Here is a 13040-nt window from a genome sequence, read left to right as displayed (position 1 = left end):
AGCACAGCCCCCATAGAATGTAATGCAGCACAGCCCCCATAGAATGTAATGCAGCACGCCACCATAGAATGTAATGCAGCCAGCCACCATACAATATAATGCAGCACAGCCCCATAGAATGTAATGCAGCACAGCCCCCATACAATATAATGCAGCACAGCCCCATAGAATGTAATGCAGCACAGCCCCATAGAATGTAATGCAGCACAGCCCCCATACAATATAATGCAGCACAGGCCCATAGAATTGAATGCAGCACAGCCCCATAGAATATAATGCAGCACAGGCCCATAGAATATAATGCAGCACAGGCCCATAGAATATAATGCAGCACAGGCCCATAGAATATAATGCAGCACAGGCCCATAGAATATAATGCAGCACAGGCCCATAGAATATAATGCAGCACAGGCCCATAGAACATAATGCAGCACAGGCCCATAGAATGGAATGCAGCACAGCCCCCATAGAATATAATGCAGCAGAGGCCCATAGAATGGAATGCAGCCAGCCCCATAGAATATAATGCAGCAGAGACCCATAGAATGGAATGCAGCCAGCCCCATAGAATATAATGCAGCAGAGGCCCATAGAATGGAATGCAGCCAGCCCCATAGAATATAATGCAGCAGAGGCCCATAGAATGGAATGCAGCACAGGCCCATAGCAAACAATGCAGCACAGCCCCATAGAATATAATGCAGCACAGCCCCATAGAATATAATGCAGCAGAGGCCCATAGAATATAATGCAGCAGAGGCCCATAGAATGGAATGCAGCCAGCCCCATAGAATATAATGCAGCAGAGGCCCATAGAATGGAATGCAGCCAGCCCCATAGAATATAATGCAGCAGAGGCCCATAGAATATAACCATAGAATGGAATGCAGCACAGCCCCCCCCCCCCCCCCCCCCCCCAATAGCTCCACAATCCAGTCATCACTCATTGATAAAAAAAAACAAAAAACACTCTACTCACCTTTCCTCCTGCCCCGCGCTGCTCTGGCTCTGGTCTCAGCAGTCGCAGTCTGCCCGCCCGGTCACACAGCAGGTGCGCGATGATATGACGTCATCGCGCACCCGCAGTGTCAGCGGCAGGCAGAGCGGGGAATGATGGGAGAGGGGGCGTCAGCAGACGCTCTCTCCTCCATCATTGCATTCAACTGTACCGGCGTCTATGACGCCGGTATAGTTGAATGCGGGGCCGGGAGTGCGCCGACAGTGGGGAGAGTGTGCCGACAGCGGCACACTTGAGCGGCCCACTACTGCTACCGGCCCTTCTGGCATTTGCCAGAACTGCCCGATGGCCAGTCCGGCCCTGATATCCATTGTAAATCACACTGTCACATCTGTTTGTTTTTTTTCCCTGGCTGTTTCTGCAATGTAGACTGTGGTGTAGCTATTTGTGAATAAATGAAACTAAGTGCTATCTATCATTTTTGCTGTGACATACTTGTTCTCAGATACGTGATTTTAGACATTGGATACAGCGGCATAAGAAAAGGGGAAGTGTGTGTCTGACTACGTTTGAGTACAAAGAGTTTGAAAAAAAAGAAAAGAGAAGCCGTTTTAACTTTTTACTCATTTGAAGGTATTCCTTCTATCTTTTTCATTTTAAAGTTTTTAAGTTTTTTTTTTTAAGTTTTCCAAAGTTTTCCTTCAATCTCTTTACTTTTTACTTTAAAAAAAAAAAAGTTTATTTCCTTTTGTATCAAAATTTTGAGTTTTTGATCGTGTACCAGGTTTTTGATGGTTTTCTATTCTTTTAGTTTTTTTTGGAGTTTTTAGATACTCATTTTTAGAAGTTTTTTGGTGTTGTTTTCTTTTTTTCCTTTTTGTGTGTTTTTCATTTTTGTTTTTGCCATGGGGAATGGGGTGGCCAAGCAACAAGAGGGTCTTTTACTTCCTGGAGAGAAAACGGCCCCCAGATAGTGGTAGAACACGAAGGTGTTAAATACGTGAAGAATTTTGGAAGGTATAAAGTATGTGAAATTCATAAGAATGGCAGACTTCAAGCTGCGGAATGGCATGACGTAGAAAGGAAAATAAGGGAAGTTAGCTGATGTTAAATTGCTGAATACTAATACATGGTATGAAGTAGCAGCAGAGCTTACATAGTTTAGGTGGTACAGAAAGATATGTGAGCAAACCAGGAAGTGATTTTTTGTGTGTATAAGATGGGAGATATTGGATCTGCGCAGTCTGCTCTCAGCAGAATCCATGGTATAGGGAGTTTTTGCACAGTATGTGGTGCGCCCCGTCCCTCCCTACAGTGAGAAGGCATCATTGCTCCTCTCTATTGTTCTTGTTGTTCTTCCCTATCCTCCTTTTCCTGCCACTCTTTCTCTCCTCATTCTTCTCTCACTCTCCTTTCCTCTCCTCTTTCTCCACACTTTTCTCTTCTCTCTCTCTCCCTCCCTCTATCTCTCTCCTCCACACCTCTTTCCTCCTTTTTTTTTTTTTTTCCCCTCACCCTCTCTCCTCCTTCTCCACTCCCCCACCACACCTATCTCCTCCTGCTCTTCCTTTTTCACACCCATCTCCACTCCTCTCTTCTCCTTCTCTCTCTTTTCCACACCTCCCATCTTCTCCTCCCTCTGTTCCTCAATCCTCACCTCCTCCTCCTATACTCTTTTTCATCAACCCCTCGTCCTTCTTTTTCCTTCTTCTCCGTTGCCGGCTGGGCCAACGCCCAATTCAAACAATGTGGTGCTTACAGCACAAGGTTCCCCTTCTATGTCCCTGGCACAGTCCAGCCATTGCCTGTTGTAATTATCGGGGAAAGAAGGTGAAAATCCCCTACACACAATGCAGTGGGCAACCCCCAGACACATCAGGCAGCAGACAGCTCAGCGCTGGGTGCAGAGGGGGGAGGACTGACGTCACCATTTGTTGATAATGTACAACTTCAGCACCGGTCAGAGCTGCCTACATTCACACCAACATAAAGCTATAAGCCTAATCCATCACAGCTTCAGCAAGGGGGAAGACATCCTCACATAAAAAGGCAACTTCTAAGTCCAAAATCAGCCAGTGTATGACCCCAGCACATGCTATCACAACTATTCCTCTGATGAGGATGAAGAGGGAACATCATACATGCTGTCCAGTACTAGAAAAAGAAACCCACAGGCACCAAGAATGCAGGGGCAGATAGAGGCACCACCACTACACTATGTGCACTTCACCCCAAGTCAGATGACCAGCATTCTAGACAATCCTCCAGACCCAGGGATGCATCCCATTCCATTTTATTGAAGAATGTAGCAGAACTAGCAAACATATGCAGCCACCTGGAATGATCTCTGGGCCATAAATGGAAATAGAAGCAGGCGATGCACTCTGGCCAATCATGAAGGAACAATTCAAACTTCCAGCAGAATTAGATGTACACGCTTGGGAGTCAGTGCCACAGCTAATTGAACAGCTCAGAGAGTGGGCCAAAGGCAGATAGGCAGGACAAGTCCTCAGCTTACATGACATGAGCTAAGACAAGACAGAGTCTGTAAAGAAGTTTCATGGCAGAGTAATGCAAGTATTCCAAGAATGGACTGAGACAGCCAATCAGGAAAACACTGATAGTGGTTAGGCCTGAGAACAGGTCAATGGCAGTGGACTGACCCAGCTAAATGGTTTATGTGCGCCTAGGAGACTGTTTATTGCCAATTGTCGCCAAAACTGCCACCATTATAGCACCACAAAGAGCGCGAAGAAGGAAATGGGTGCCGTGCTGCTGAGAACGTCAGAAGGGGAGCCAGTGAAGACCCTGCAAAGTGCCGAGCGACACACCGGAAGAACCGCTGCAGACTCCGGAGAGGAGACACCGACCTCAATAAGGTTAGCAAAGGGGGAAGAAGTGATGGCAGATGCAGCCGCAGCCCCTGTAATGCCCCAAGACCTTGGGTTGGATGCAGCCGCCGGTTTCATGGCACCCCCGGGCCTCGCCACGGACGCACCTGCAGGCCCCATCTTACCACCGCAGCTTCAATGTACCCCGTCCATAGGGCAGGGGCAAGCAAGCCAGGTCCGCAAGACACTACGCTCCTGACATATGAAACCTCATCTGCAGGACCAATACCACAAATTACCCTTAAAGTGGATGGCGTTGTCAGATCTTTTCTTCTGCACACTGGTGCAGCCAGAAGTGTGATGAGACCTGTGGAACTCGCTGATCCCACCTGCCTATCAGAATCCTCTGTGTCTCGCATGGCCATTGATGGTCAAGTCAGACATTCTGAGCTTACAAAGCCACTGAGCGTGTGCACTCAGCCAGGACACTCTATCCTGTCCCAGTTTGTGGTGTCAAGGACTTGCCACTCAACCTGCTGGGAGCGGACCTACTGCAGAAGCTGAAGGCAACCACAGTGTTCCAGGAAAATGGGTTCGTGACACTTTCTTCATCTCTGACCCAAGAAGAGTCATGCTGGCGGCCCTACAAGAACCTAAACAACCGATGAGGCCTACCCAAAGAGGTACTGGACGTAGTACCAGAAAGACTATGGTCTAAGGGACCCCAGGACGTGGGAAAACCTCAAGTTGCCCCAGTACGGGTGTCACTCAAGCCAGGTACCCCGTACCCTCATAAGGCCTAGAGTCAAGCTGCCTCTGACCAACTGAAGGTCTACCTGGAAATAGGAATCATTGTTCCTTGCACATCGCCTTGCAATACCCCGCTTTTCCCGGTCAAGAAAAAGACTGAAAAAGGAGAGCCAGTCAAGTTCAGAATGGTACATGACCTGAGAGCTGTGAATGATGCCACGGTATTTGAAACTGCAATTATGCCAAATCCGCACACTCTGCTCTCAAATGTGCCTGCCACAGCAAAAGTGTTCACAGTGACCGACCTGGCTAATGTTTTCTTCAGTGTTCCCATTCACCCGGATGACCAGTCATGGAAGGTTGGACACTTTATTTGGGCTTCCTGACGATAAGAGGAAGACTTTCTGACTGTTACAGGAAGGGTTTAGCCATTTCATCGTCCGTGTTAGCCTGGTGGATTCGTTTCACCATCCAGGAGTCCTTCCGTGTTAGATGTCAGCCTATCTCCCTGTCAGTCGAGGGTTCTAAGCACAAGGCGTCAGCAAAGCATGCCTGCAAGCTTGCGGATTCATCCAGTCCACATGCATTCTTTAAGCACTATAATTCCCACACTTCCACAGATGTGAGTCTCGGCAGGCGGACTCTGCAGGCCGCAGTGGCACACTTGTAAGTAGCGGTTACACAGGGCCTGATCTGATGTTGTCCCCACCCAGGGACTATTTTGGGATGTCCCACGGTCTGTGTCCCCCAATGAGGCGAAGGAGAAATAGGGATTTTTGTGTACTCACTGTAAAATCCTTTTCTCTCAGCCATTCATTGGGGGACACAGCTCCCACCCTGTTATTAGCTTGTGCTTGTTTTATAATTTGACATGCTATACTCTCATATATATAATATGACATGCTATACGCTCATATGTTGTTATTGATCTCCTACTGCTTTTGCACTGAACGGATTAGCTGAGAGCCAGCAGGAGGGTGTATACTGCAGGGGAGGAGCTAACTTTCTTTGTATCACTTAGTGTCAGCCTCCTAGTGGCAGCAGCATACACCCACGGTCTGTGTCCCTCAATGAATGGCTCGGAGAAAAGGATTTTACGGTGAGTACACAAAAATCCCTATTTTTGTAAATTACCAAATGGCTGCAATGAAACAAAGTGAAAAATTGTAAAGAGGTATGAATACTTTCCGTACCCTCTGTATATAATTAAATTTGCATTTGTTAGTTTCTACTGATCTTTCATGTTTTTGTTACTTAGGGATGTATCAGAGAATTTGCTGGACCAGTGTCTGTACACGTCAAACTCCCCTGACCCTGACCTTCTTATCCGTACCTCTGGTGAAGTCCGACTCAGTGACTTTCTTCTATGGCAGGTAACAGTAGTTTACCCAGTAATGGTGTGAAGATCTGAAGTTGTGAGTTATATTTAATCACCTAGGCTGGTTAACAATGCAACTATTTTTTATTCCATACATCCATGTTTTTACATCAAATCCAGGTAGATTGCCAAAATACAATGTCATCAGTACACAAGATCTCCTCCCTGGAGCCGATGGTCCCACTGCCCCCAGTACCAGGCGTTACTCACTGTCTCCCAACTTTTGGTTGGCCGACAGATTTCGTATCTCCCGCCAGTGTAGTTTGTAGTCACAGTCCAGGCTCCTCCAAATGATAGGTGACACAAGCCCATGTATCCTGCAGCAATAGTTCCAGTTAAGAAAGTTACTGAAATCCAGAAAACAAATTCCTCAACAATATCACGTGTGTCCAGCCCAGCCGGCAACTGATCTCCAAAACCCATAGACCATCCATACATGTCCTCCAGGATGTCATCCTTCGACGTCAATCCAGCATCTGCCTGACTAAACTTGTGGCATATTTTTCTCCATCCCGCTTAAACGTTTCCCTATAGCTCACAGAATGAAGCACATTCCATAAATCCATCACCTGGGACCCCTGTGATGATGGCTCCCCTGGGTCTACTATCCCCATCCACACAATGGGCCTAGTAGCTGATAGAGATGAGCGAATTTGCTCAGGTTCCATCTTATTTGGCAAGCTCTAGCGATTGCCAAATAAGCTGCAGAGGGAACCCGGCTTCCTGGATCGCGCTGGCCGTTCAGCTGTTTCACAGTCACAACACATGCATGGAGAACCCAACAAACCGGGAGGTAACCCGAGCAAATTTGCTCAACTCTAGTTGCTGGAAGCATAATGAATTGAAACCTTGAGATACAGAAGAGATTGATAGGAGGATTACTTTATATTTACATTTGGTAATCTCCTGTCTAACCTTAGGTATACATAAGATCCAACCAGCACGTCTTCCTCTGCTTGCTGTTACTGAATAGAAACATTGATTAGTGAGGATGAACTGATGAGCAAGTAAATCACTAATAAACATAGCAAGAAAATATCTGATAAAGTACAATAATATTGATGTAACCACTGCTCAGTGCTGGAAAAGGTCTGTATTCCATAGAGGAGTGGACTCCACTCTACGGGCCTTGGTCCAATAGTCCGTGGCCAGTATCTCTCAAACAGTGAGGGTATGTTTCCACGTTCAGGAAACGCTGCGTGTTTGATGCTGCGCAGAGCCGCAGCGTCAAACACGCAGCGTCCAGATGTTACAGCATAGTGGAGGGGATTTTATCAAATCCCGTCTCCACTATGCGTGGTAACACGCACCCGGCGGTCCTGCGATTCCGGACATGCTGCGCATCTTTTAAGATCGCAGCATGTCCGTTTACCTTGCGGCGACGCTGCACCGCCGCAAGGTAAAACACAGGGCCCTATGTCTGGGGTGCGATGATGTCGGATGTGTGCAATGAACACATCCAGCATCATCGCGTCACAGAAGGTGGCGGAACGGGTTTGCCGCTCCGTCCAAACCGCCGGCCATCCTGAAGGTGGACACGTACCCTAATACAGTTTAAGGCTATGTTCCCACATTGCAATTTTTCAGCATTTTCTTGGCTGCATATTTTCAAAGCTATGACATTTCTGAAATCTCATTAACGTATTTGGTTGTTTTTTCCTTACTGCAATATTATTCGGCCCCTTTAACGTAATACTTTGTTGCGCTACCTTTTGCTTCGATTACAGCTGCAAGTCGCTTGGGGTATATATCTATCAGTTTTAGGCCTCTTTCACACGTCAGTGTCTCCGATACGTGTAGTTACAGTTTTCTCACGTACCGGAGACACTGACACACGTAGACCCATTCAAATGAATGGGTCTATGCACATATCTCTGTGTTTTCACGGACCGTGTGTCCGTGTGCAAAACACGGAGACATGTCCGTGTTTCTCCGGCAGCACGTACAGCAATACGTCCTGCACACGTGCACACGGAGAACAGTGTGCACTCTCCTCCGTGTGCACGTACCGCCCGCAGGAGAGACAGCGCTACAGTAAACGTGTCCCCCCGTGTGGTGCTGAAGGCGGCATTCATCTCTTCTCCCCCAAAGGAGAGAAGAGATGAATGATCAATTTTTTGTTTTTTTTAGGTAAAAATAAAGTTGCTGGGACCTCCCGCCTCCCATCCCCAGTGCGCCGCCCGGCCCCTTGCAGAAGAAATACTCACCCGGCTCCCGCGATGTCTCCTCTCTCCTCTCAGCGCTGGCCTCTTCTCCTGTGTGAGCGGTCACGTGGGACCCTCATTACAGTGAGGAATATGCGCATATTCCTCACTGTAATGAGCGGTCACGTGGGCCAGCGCTGAGAGGAGACATCGCTGGAGCCGGGTGAGTATTTCTTCTGCAAGGGGCCGGGCGGCACACTGGGGATGGGAGGCGAGAGGTCCCAGCAACTTTATTTTTAACAAAAAATAAAAATAAAAAAAATTGATCATTTATCTTTTCTCTCCTGGGGGGGAGAAAAGATGAATGCCGCCTTCAGCACCACAGCGGGGGGGACCGCGCTTAGTGTAGCGCTGTCTCTCCTGCACGGTCCGTGTGGTCCTCAGGCGGCATACGGATGCCGCACGTGTGCCACACTGATGTGCCACGTGAGCACACGGACACACGTACACGGATAACTCCGGTACCGGAATTATCTGGACGTGTGAAAGAGGCCTTATACATGGAGAGACTGAAATTCTTGCCCATTTTTCCTTGGCAAACAGCTCGAGCTCAGTGAGGTTTGATGGAGATCGTTTGTGAACAGCAGTTTTCGGCTCTTTCCACAGATTCTCGATTGGATTGAGGTCTGGACTTTGACTTAATCGTATCCAGGTGTTAGAATGGCTATTTGTGAACCATTCCATTGTAGATTTTGCTTTATGTTTGGGATCATTGTCTTGTTGGAAGACAAATCGCTTGTCCCAGTCTCAGGTCTTTTGCAGACTCCAACAGGTTTTTTTCAAGAATGGTCCTGTATTTTGCTCCATCCATCTTCCCATCAATTGTAACCATCTTCCCTGTCCGTGCTGAAGAAAAATCAAACCATGATGCTGCCACCACCATGTTTGACAGTGGGGATGGTGTGTTCAGGGTGATGAGCTGTGTTGCCTTTACGCCAAACATATCGTTTGGCATTGTTGCCAAAAAGTTCGATTTTGGTTTCATCTGACGAGAGCACCTTCTTCACATGTTTGGTGTGTCTCCCAGGTGGCTTGTTGCAAACGTTAAACGACACTTTTTATGGATATCTTTGAGACATGGCTTTCTTCTTGCCACTCTTCCATAAAGGCCAGATTTGTGCAGTGTACGGCTGGTTGTTGTCCTATGGACAGACTGTCCCACCTCAGCTGTAGATCTCTGCAGTTCATCTAGAGTGATCATGGGCCTCTTGGCTGCTCCTTGTTTGAGATAAAAGTTTAGAGGGACGGCCGGGTCTTCGTAGATTTGCAGTGGTATGATACTCCTTCCATTTCAATATGATCGCTTACACAGTGTTCCTTGGGATGTTTAAAGTTTTGGTAATCATTTTGTATCCAAACCCGGCTTTAAACTTCTCCACAACAGTATCACGGACCTGCCTGTTGTGTTCCTTGGTCTTCATGATGCTCTCTGTGCTTCAAACAGAACCCTGAGACTATCACAGAGCAGGTACATTTATACGGAGAATTGATTACACACAGGTGGATTATATTTATCATCATTAGGCATTTAGGACAACCTTGGATCATTCAGAGAGCCACAATGAACTTCTGGAGTGGGTTTGTTGCACTGAAAGTAAAGGGGACGAATAATATTGCACGCCCCACTTTTCAGTTTTTGAATTTCCAAACAAATTTAAAATAACCAATACATTTCGTTCAACTTCACAATTGTGTTCCACTTGTTGTTGATTCTTCACCAAATATTTCCATTTGGTATCTTTATGTTTGAAGCATGATATGGGAAAAAGTTGAAAAGTTCCAGGGGGCCGAATACTTTCGCAAGGCACTGTATTTCCGGTACTGGAAAAAAACGTAAAAGCCGCATCAGTATCACACATACCGGCGCCTGGGAATCGGCTATACTGTACGCGCTGTTCCCCCAGCTCCGGGTGCTGAAGACAGCTCGCATCCTTGTACACTGCTTGCGCAGCAATCAGTGTGAGCAGGGGTCAATGTTTAGAATTGCATTCAACTGATAACAGCTAGAGCAGGCAGCTCTGGGTTCCTGTGTATTTTTGATAACCAGCCAGGCAACCCTCAGCAGTCAGCTTTTGCAAGGCTGGTTATCAAGATTAGAGTGGTCCCCACACCAATTTTTTTTTTTTTTTTTTTTATTATTATTATTTAAATACATTTAAAAAAAAAAGCCTGTGGTCCTCCCCATTTTTGACAAACCACCAAGCTAAAGCAGACAGCCATTGGCTGGTATTCTCAGGCTGGTAAGGGGCCATGGTTATTGCCCCCTACCTCCCCCCGGGCCTAAAAATAGCATCCCGCAGCCACCCCGAATAAGACGCAACTATTAGATGAGCCAATTCTGGTGCTTTGCCTGAGTCTTCCCACTTGCCCTGTGGAGGTGGCAAGAGGGGTTGATGTCACCTTTGTATTGTATGGTGACATCAAGCCCACGGGTTAGTAATGGAGAGGCGTTATAAGACGCTTATCCGTTACTAATCCTATAGTTATATTGTAAATAAACACACAGCAAGAATAAAGTGTTTTATTTAAAATAAAAACACAACCTGCAAAACACACTTTTACTTTTTTATTTAAAAATAAACACACTTTTACTCGCCTATAAAATTACTAAGCCGTGGGCTTGATGTCACCTGACAATACAAAGGTGACATCAGCCCCACAAATATGAACCCCACTTGCCACCGCTATAGTGCAAGTGGGAAGAGCTGGGCAGAGCGCTACAATTGGCACGTCTACTAGATGCCACCTATCCATGCCCCCCTTACTTGGATGAGAATACCAGCTCCCAGTTATCTGCTTCAACTTGGTAGATGTCACAAATAAGGGGGACACCCCACACCATTGTTTAGATTTATTTGCTAAAGCTAACAGCTGAGGGTTGCAGCCCACAATTGTCAGTTTTGCCTCGCTAGTTATCAAAAATAAAGGGGAATCCACGTAATTTTTTTTTTTTTTTCATATTTTTTATAGTGCAGGCTAATAAATACTCCCAACAGCTGTCACCTGCTCAGGGAACAGCGCTAACAGTACCGCTGATTCCCAGACACCGGTACTTGTCCAAGTGATGGCACACGGATATTTTCCATGTGTCATCAGCAGGGCCGGACTGGCCATTTGGCAATTCTGGCAAATGCCAGAAGGGCTGGTCTGGTTGTGGGCTGCCTTGTCTGCTACGTTGTAAACAGAATCAATGTTCACAAGACACCCATACTGTTAACAGTTGTGACGGAGCACAAAGCCGGTCACTCCGTCACTTACCTCAGCATGCCGTGGGTGTAATTAGAATTATTGGTCTTGTAGTAAATCTTCCTTTCCTCCATCCAGGGTAATATTAGTGATATATCCCATCTGGTTCATGGGGACGGGGACAACATGGGCCTGTGTAATTTCAAATGCCAGGGCTGAATTTCATCCCCAGTCCGTACCTGGTCATCAGTATGCACATTTGCAGGATATTTTGCAGCTTGAGCTGCTGTTAAAAAATGGATATGTCAGCGGACACATGGGTCTACGTGTGTATGTGTCTTCGGATCGTGTGAAAACTCACTACACATACCGGGACCACTGATATGTGAAAGAGCACTTAGACTGTTTTCCCACTATAGACCACCATCTGATAGTTTGGTGCCCAGACCTCAACACAGGCCTCATTTAGATTGCCGTAATTTGGGTGCATTTTGGCATACATAATGCATTGTTAATTCCAAGCCCATCCTTGGGTTTTATAACCTGAACTAAATGTGGTAATGCTGTGGTGACTTATCAGTTGGTAGAATCGCAAACAGAGATGCTGAGAATTATCAGAATGACAGATGCTACGATTGATGGTGTTCTTTCATATCTATCTACATATGTGAAATCTTTAACCCCTTAACGACCGCCGATACGCCTTTTAACGGCGGCAGTTAAGGGTACTTAACCCCTTCATGACCCAGCCTATTTTGACCTTAATGACCTGGCCATTTTTTGCAATTCTGACCAGTGTCCCTTTATGAGGTAATAACTCAGGAACACTTCAACGGATCCTAGCGGTTCTGAGACTGTTTTTTCGTGACATATTGGGCTTCATGTTAGTGGTAAATTTAGGTCGATAATTTTTGCGTTTATTTGTGAAGAAAATGGAAATTTGGCGAAAATTTTGAATCTTTATTCTGTTAAACGAGAGAGTTATGTGACACAAAATAGTTAATAAATAACATTACCCACATGTCTACTTTACATCAGCACAATTTTGGAAACAAAATTTTTTTTTGCTAGGAAGTTATAAGTGTTACAATTTGACCAGTGATTTATCATTTTTACAACGAAATTTACAAAACCATTTTTTTTAGGGACCACCTCACATTTGAAGACAGTTGAGGGGTCTATATGGCTGAAAATACCCAAAAGTGACACCATTCTAAAAACTGCAGAAGTTTATTAACCCTTCAGGTGCTTCACAGCAGCAGAAGCAACATGGAGGGAAAAAATGAACATTTAACTTTTTAGTCACAAAAATGATCTTTTAGCAACAATTTTTTTATTTTCCCAAGGGTAAAAAGAGAAACTGGACCCCAAAAGTTATTGTACAATTTGTCCTGAGTACGCCGATACCCCATATGTGGGGGTAAACCACTGTTTGGGCGCACGACAGGGCTTGGAAGGGAAGGCGTGCGTACCATGTCGTGTTTGGAGAGCCCCTGTGTGCCTAAACATTGGAGCTCTCCTACAAGTAACCCCATTTTGGAAACTAGACCCCCCCAAGGAACTTATCTAGATGCATAGTGAAGCACGTTGAACCCCCAGGTGCTTCACAAATTGATCCATAAAAATGAAAAAGTACTTTTTTTTCACACACAAATTTTTAGCCTCAATTTTTTATTTTCACATGGGCAAAACAATAAAATGGATCCTAAAATGTTTGTGCACACGGCAAGGCT

General features: G+C 46.0%; 1 protein-coding gene across 4 annotated transcripts in view; it reads left to right on the top strand.

Moving 5' to 3' along the window:
* DHDDS (dehydrodolichyl diphosphate synthase subunit) overlaps positions 1-13040 on the top strand; it is a 75871-nt gene that overhangs the window by 40948 nt on the left and 21883 nt on the right. For all 4 annotated transcript variants that reach the window (XM_077295715.1, XM_077295716.1, XM_077295717.1 and 1 more), the window contains exon 7: positions 5798-5912. In XM_077295715.1, the coding sequence (XP_077151830.1) occupies positions 5798-5912 (115 nt within the window). The remainder of the gene's footprint in view (positions 1-5797; positions 5913-13040) is intronic.

Source organism: Ranitomeya variabilis, chromosome 3, assembly GCF_051348905.1.
Source record: "Ranitomeya variabilis isolate aRanVar5 chromosome 3, aRanVar5.hap1, whole genome shotgun sequence".
Lineage (NCBI taxonomy): Eukaryota > Metazoa > Chordata > Amphibia > Anura > Dendrobatidae > Ranitomeya > Ranitomeya variabilis.
The sequence above is the reverse complement of the archived record's forward strand: the minus strand, read 5'-3'. Positions and strand labels throughout refer to the sequence as shown.